The following is a 6,615-nucleotide window of genomic DNA, read 5'->3' as shown; positions in this document are numbered from 1 at the left end:
GTTTGGGTAGCTCAGAGGGAACGCCAAATATATGGGTACATGTGACTGTTTTTTTCTTTCTTTTGTTCTTTTTTTTTGGTGTTTATTGGAATCCGGATACATGTAGCTCAACATGAAACAGTACAGAAGTACAACTACAGAGAGCACCGAATAGAAGGCCCCGGGAACGGGAAACCAAAAAGAAAAAAGAAAGAAGGAAGAAAAAAACAGCAACATCAATTTACTGATTATGATTCTCCATGGCAGCATGAATCCCAGCACCATTGCTGTTTTGTGGCACGGGTGGTCGAGGCAAGGCTTTGGCTTTTCTCAAGCGCATTGCATCTTTGCTTCCCAAAACCGTTCTCCGTGGCGAGGGCTCATCTCCTGTTACATGGTATTCTTGTCGCAGTATTAGTTAGTTAGTTTTTTGTTTGTTTGTTATATTATGATAACTGTCCACCAACGTAACCAGATCTTTATACAGTCAGCGGGTGCGACAAAATGGCACAAAACTGACAAGGCCGGGAGTACTGAGACATTCAGCGACCTGACACCTAGGTCCAACACTTCTCCAAGGCACAAACCAGCAACCTTCCAACTTCGAAAGCTCAGGTTCGGAAAGGTCCCTTGTGTAGGCTTTCCCCAAACCGGCCCGTTTTTTCCGCTTGTTCGGCTTTTCGCTCGGGTCCAAAATACATCAGATTCGACTGCAAAATCAGTTGATTGTTTGACAATCGGCTGGAAAACTGGAATATATTGGAAAACCGGCTAAAAGAACTGTTGGCATGTTGGCCTCAATATTTGTGAAATAATTATTAGAAGATTTGGTCGATTTTCGACGATTGTCAAAGGAACCCTCCAAAATCGGCGAAAAGCGTAGCGATTTTCGATCAGTCTCATTTTCGGCGAATTTTTCGCAGCCTGATTAATTAAGGGATTTTACTACAGTCCATTCATCGGAAACAATCCCGCTGGCTTTTGAAAGTCCAATTTGGGCCGAATTGAGGATCAAAAACCCACTTTAAATCTCCAAAACCTGGGTTTGGGATCTGCTTCTCCACACATTTTGCCATGGTATACCTGTCCTAATTTTGTAAAACCTGGCTCAACCAAGACCCTATCAGTATCAGCAAGAGTCCATAACCCCCCAGAGTGTGCAACTCCAGGTTGGGGTCTGGCGCAACGAAATCCAAACATTGCGTCTTCCGGTCCATAGTCAAGCATTGGCGGATGGGGCCCTGTGCATATCTGGTACATCCGCTACTCACTACATGACGTATGAAGGTTGGATTTCGTTGCGGCACTGATTTGTGCTGAGAAGGATCACGAGTTGCACACTCTGGGGGTTATGGACTCTTGGTATCAGGGACTATGCAGGGCTGGAACAGGCGTTGCACACTCTGGGGGCTATGTACTTTTGCTAAGCTTTGTTACAAACAGCAATCTGTGTCGTATTTAGCGCGTGCGACACCTTCGAGTACTAATTTGTTGACCCCGCCAATCAAAGTGAATGGCATGTAGGCTGGTACGCGCCTGATACGCGCTGTAAATTCCAACATGCTGGAATTTCCATTTGGGCGCGTTTGCGTATGCATGGCAGTAGTAAAGGACGAGCGGGTTCTGTGCCAGGGGGCGCCCGGGTCCCAAAAAATGGGGTATTATTGAAAAATGGGGTACTAATAGTACCCCATTTTTGCGGTGAAAATTATTTTTGGCCCGGTTTTTTTGCGGATAAAATATGGGGGTATTATTGAAAAATATGTATTGGGGTGTTATGCTCTACCCTAAACAATAAGGTAATATGGTGTCATGATTTGGAATTCTGCATGTATCATTAATTTTGATTTTTAGGGGTGGGTGTTATGTCCTGCCCTACATCATAATATTGCATTCCGATGTCTAAAATATTACTATTTCTAATGTCAATGTTATCTCACTTTTTTCCAATTTTATATTAATCAGAACTCATAGTTTTGCAGTATTTTGACTTGTAATTTCAATTTTTCGGATCATTTTTTTTTTTTTTCAAAAATGAATTGTGAACCAAAAATGAAATTATATCAGGTTTTATAGGTCCCGCCAAGTCCCGTCCCGCCGGGTCCCGCCTCCGGGAAGGTGACGACCTTGGAGAACACGGTGAACACGGTGCGCGCCAAAAACCAAAACGTTGCTCGCGACATGCCGTGTCTTTTTTGGTTCGGGTTTGGAATCTTTCCATTGACATAAGTCAATTAGTTTTCCATCTATGTCCGTAATCGAAAGGTCCATGAGGTGTAGAATTTTTCTAGCTTTCCTCTCGTATAATTCTTTTCGACATACAACAATTCTTTCTCGAACTTTTAGCTGCTGGAATACCGGATTCATCTTGACCTCAGATGCACAGATCATGCATCCATGCATTGACGTCACAGTACATCATTGCAGCACTGATTTCACTGTGAAGTGTGGAACATGGGTCAATGCGCGATAAAAGGATGAACGTGATTTCAGCGGGAAGTGCGCTAATTGGTCACATGTTTTCAGCGGGAAGTGCGGTAAGTGGTTAATTGTTTCCAGTGGGAGATGAGTGGATTGGTTAATTGAAAAACAACCAGTTATTCCGAATTCAACTATTACGAAAACCCTATAAAAATAGGTCCTCGGTACCTTGTCAAGCCATTGTGTGGTTGTCCGCCACCACCCCTGCTCAGGATGGAACCCCTTCGGAAGAAACCTAGTCAGTCTTTTGATGTAGTGAGATCATCTGATCTGTTGCAATTCTTTAGTTATTGTCCTGATCAAGAGTTTGCAGATGTACTAAAGTTTTTCTCTCATGTTCTACCGTCGCTGGAGCTGCTTCTTGAAGAGAATATTGAGCAATGGGGTCAGTACAAGTGTTCTTTGGTAGTTCAGGTGGTGATGCAGAAGCTGAATCCTGCTACAGGACAAATGGTTTCCAACACATTCTTCTTCCGATCGAGTACAACGCTGGTGCTCAACACCATGGAGCTGAGGGACCTTCTCAGTACGATGATTGCTCAGATCAACGCTCGTCTTGATGATTTCGTTCGTCATGGATCAGGTTGGGTAGTTGAACGGATTTCCTGTTTACACATCGAAATGTCACGCTATTGTGTACTTGGAGGAAGTTCGTACATCCCCTTGCCACCGGAACCGGAGTTGAAGTCGAAGAAGGCCATTGTTAACGTGCAGAACACTGACAACAAGTGTTTACTGTAAGTATAGCAGTGGGGTTTCAGTGTTGTGTTATGGTGTATGGATTGAACTGTATGTCTGTCCATGTCTTATGTCATCCGTACTTTAGATGGTCAATACTGGCTGCTAAATTTTCGGCAGACAAGTCTCATCCATATCGTCAATCGTCGTACGCAGAACATGCGGATACTGTGGATGTGAGCGGCATCGAGTTCCAGCAAAACTGGAAGACATACCAGTCATCGAAAGACTGAACGACGGTCTTTACATCAACGTCTTCGGATATGAAGAGAAAGTCATATATCCGTTAAGAATTTCTCACCAACCGCAGACCGCCATCAATGTATTGCTCATCCAAGACGAACGCAATGACGTGGAGGTGCAGCACTGGGTGTGGATAAAGTCATTCAGTCGTCTTGTTGCTACTGGAGCACGTCGAGCACATTTCGTCTGCTTCAGATGTCTCTCAACACACGTCACGGAGAAGGCATTGAATAATCATATGATGTACTGCAGTGAACATCCTGAAGCCACGGTGGAGATGCCAAAGGCTGGCGATAGAGTGATGTTCAGGAATGTGAACAAGCAGCTTCAAGCCCCATTTGTAAGTAGAACACTTAATCAAGGTGAACACACTGTGGTCTGTTTTTTTTCTTTTTTTCTTTCTTTCCTGCACATGTTTCTTGACTCTGATTGTTCACCTTTCTGCTGTTTTACTCGGTGTTGTCTCTGCAGCTATTCCTAATTCTCTATCTGTCTTTTCCGCTGTTTTACTCGGTGTTGTCCCTGCTGCTATTCCTACTTCTCTCTCTCTCTCTCTCTCTCTCTCTCTCTCTCTCAAATGCAGGTGATCTATGCCGATTGTGAGGCCTTCATAGAACCTCTGTCCGCTGTCAAGAAAATCGGTCATTCGACATTCCAAAAGAACAAGCATGTAGCCTGTTCCTGTTCGTACATTGTAGTACGATCTGATGGCGTCGTCACGAACCGTTTCTTCTACCGTGGAGAAGATTCTATGTTCTGTTTTCTGCTGTCACTTGAGCAAGAGGAGGAGATTATCCGTGATGAGCTTCTTGCATGTAATGCTGGTCAAATGATCATTTCAGAAAGTCAGCAACGTGAATTTGAAACGGTAGTCTGCTGTTGGATCTGTGGTGAAGCGTTGGGTAGCGATCGTGTACGTGACCACTGTCACATCACCGGTGCTTACCGTGGTGCAGCACACAACCATTGTAACCTGAACATGCGGATTGAGCCGTTCAAGATCAAGATTCCTGTGATCTTTCATAACTTGAAGGGATACGATTCTCATCACATCATATCTGCCATTGGGAGAACGTCCACTGATGAGATTACGTATGTGAACGAGAAAGGACAAGAACGGGTACGTTACATATGCGTGGTGTGTGTGTGTGTGTGTGTGTGTGTGTGTGTGTGTGTGTGTGCGTGTGCGTGGATCATGATGTTTTTCTAAGAAGGAAGATCATTACTATGTTGGTACTCATATTCACGTTTATATGATTGATATTCATCTTTACAGCTGCACCTTAAAACTGTGTCTCCTCTTTTTCTTTCTTCTTCTCAGACCAAGCGTCTCGGTGCTATCAAAGTGATTCCCATCAACAGTGAAAAATATGTCACATTCGGATGGAGACAGTTCCAGTTCATCGACAGCCTGGCATTCTTGAACACCTCCCTAGACCGGTTGGTTTCGGCTACACCACCAGATGCATTCGCCCTTCTATCCGCACGATTTCCAGACGAGGATGAACGCAAACTGTTGACACGAAAGGGTGTCTACCCGTATGAATATATGGGGTCGTACGACCAATTCGAAGAAACGCGTCTACCACCCAAGGATGCATTCCACTCAACGCTAACGAACACGGTGAGTAGTGTGACAGATATAGTAGATCTTTCTCTCTTTCTTTTTTCACCATCTTACTTCGAAGTACTAAAATAAGACAAAATGTGTTTGAACGCTTCCTGCAGCTTCATACTAAATAATTGATTGTGTGGGCGAACTACTAAAATAAGTTCGTTGATTTGTTTTTCTTTTTGGTGTACATTTTCTATTCCCTAGGGTATCAGTGATGAAGACTATGCCTATGCGCAAACAGTATGGACTGCGTTTGACTGTGAAGATCTAGGAGACTATCACGACCTCTACCTGGAGACTGATGTGCTGCTGTTGGCTGACGTTTTCGAAAACTTCAGAAGAACTGCTCACACAACCTATGGATTGGATCCCGCTAATTACCTCACCTTACCGGGATTTGCCTGGGATTCGCTGCTGAAAATGACGAAGGTGTCCCTTCATCTCATTTCCGACATTGACATGTTCAACTTCATTGAGCATGGCAAAAGAGGTGGCATAAGCATGGTGTCCGCTAGACACGCCAGTAAGGGACGAGCGGGTTCTGTGCCAGGGGGCGCCCGGGTCCCAAAAAATGGGGTATTATTGAAAAATGGGGTACTAATAGTACCCCATTTTTGCGGTGAAAATTATTTTTGGCCCGGTTTTTTTGCGGATAAAATATGGGGGTATTATTGAAAAATATGTATTGGGGTGTTATGCTCTACCCTAAACAATAAGGTAATATGGTGTCATGATTTGGAATTCTGCATGTATCATTAATTTTGATTTTTAGGGGTGGGTGTTATGTCCTGCCCTACATCATAATATTGCATTCCGATGTCTAAAATATTACTATTTCTAATGTCAATGTTATCTCACTTTTTTCCAATTTTATATTAATCAGAACTCATAGTTTTGCAGTATTTTGACTTGTAATTTCAATTTTTCGGATCATTTTGAAAAGAGAGAGAGAGAGAGAGAGAGAGAGAGAGAGAGAGAGAGAGAGAGAGAGAGAGAGAGAGAGAGAGAGAGAGAGAGAGAGAGAGAGAGAAGATAGCACCCATTTTGTTCACCCAGGGGATGGCTCACGCCTGGTAGGAAGAGAGAGAGAGAGAGAGAGAGAGAGAGAGAGAGAGAGAGAGAGAGAGAGAGAGAGAGAGAGAGAGAGAGAGAGAGAGAGAGAGAGAGAGAGAGAGAGAGAGAGAGAGAGAGAGAGAGAGAGAGAGAGAGAAGATAGCACCCATTTTGTTCACCCAGGGGATGGCTCACGCCTGGTAGGAAGAGAGAGAGAGAGAGAGAGAGAGAGAGAGAGAGAGAGAGAGAGAGAGAGAGAGAGAGAGAGAGAGAGAGAGAGAGAGAGAGAGAGAGAGAAGATAGCACCCATTTTGTTCACCCAGGGGATGGCTCACGCCTGGTAGGAAGAGAGAGAGAGAGAGAGAGAGAGAGAGAGAGAGAGAGAGAGTCTAGCAATCAAAGATATCTTGAGAAGGTACTACCCAGGAGCGCTTCCTGGAAACTTCGATGATAGGAGATGTGTTCGAAGCCTGAATCGTCACAATTGGTTCATCCAGGTCATCATC

At 44.1% G+C, this 6,615-nt stretch overlaps 1 protein-coding gene across 1 annotated transcript; it reads left to right on the top strand.

The window, feature by feature from the left end:
* Positions 1 to 4,334: 4,334 nt before the first annotated feature.
* On the top strand, positions 4,335 to 5,790 carry LOC135821251 (uncharacterized). Its single transcript, XM_065334312.1, has 4 exons — positions 4,335 to 4,561; positions 4,763 to 5,065; positions 5,261 to 5,579; positions 5,774 to 5,790. The coding sequence occupies exons 1-4, from the start codon at positions 4,421 to 4,423 to the stop codon at positions 5,788 to 5,790; spliced, it is 780 nt and encodes a 259-aa protein (XP_065190384.1). The 5' UTR covers positions 4,335 to 4,420.
* The last annotated feature ends 825 nt before the right edge of the window (positions 5,791 to 6,615 follow it).

This window comes from Sycon ciliatum, chromosome 7 (genome assembly GCF_964019385.1).
Source record: "Sycon ciliatum chromosome 7, ocSycCili1.1, whole genome shotgun sequence".
Classification (NCBI taxonomy): domain Eukaryota; kingdom Metazoa; phylum Porifera; class Calcarea; order Leucosolenida; family Sycettidae; genus Sycon; species Sycon ciliatum.
Note: the sequence above shows the minus strand (reverse complement) of the source record. Positions and strands in the feature narration are given on the sequence as shown.

Bases quoted from the DNA above. Each gene is read 5' to 3' on its own strand.
- LOC135821251 (XM_065334312.1), top strand. From the start codon at position 4,421: ATGCGGATTGAGCCGTTCAAGATCAAGATTCCTGTGATCTTTCATAAC. The intron at 4,562-4,762 runs GTACGTTACATA...TCTTCTTCTCAG, and splicing joins ACGAGAAAGGACAAGAACGG to ACCAAGCGTCTCGGTGCTAT. The intron at 5,066-5,260 runs GTGAGTAGTGTG...TCTATTCCCTAG, and splicing joins ACTCAACGCTAACGAACACG to GGTATCAGTGATGAAGACTA.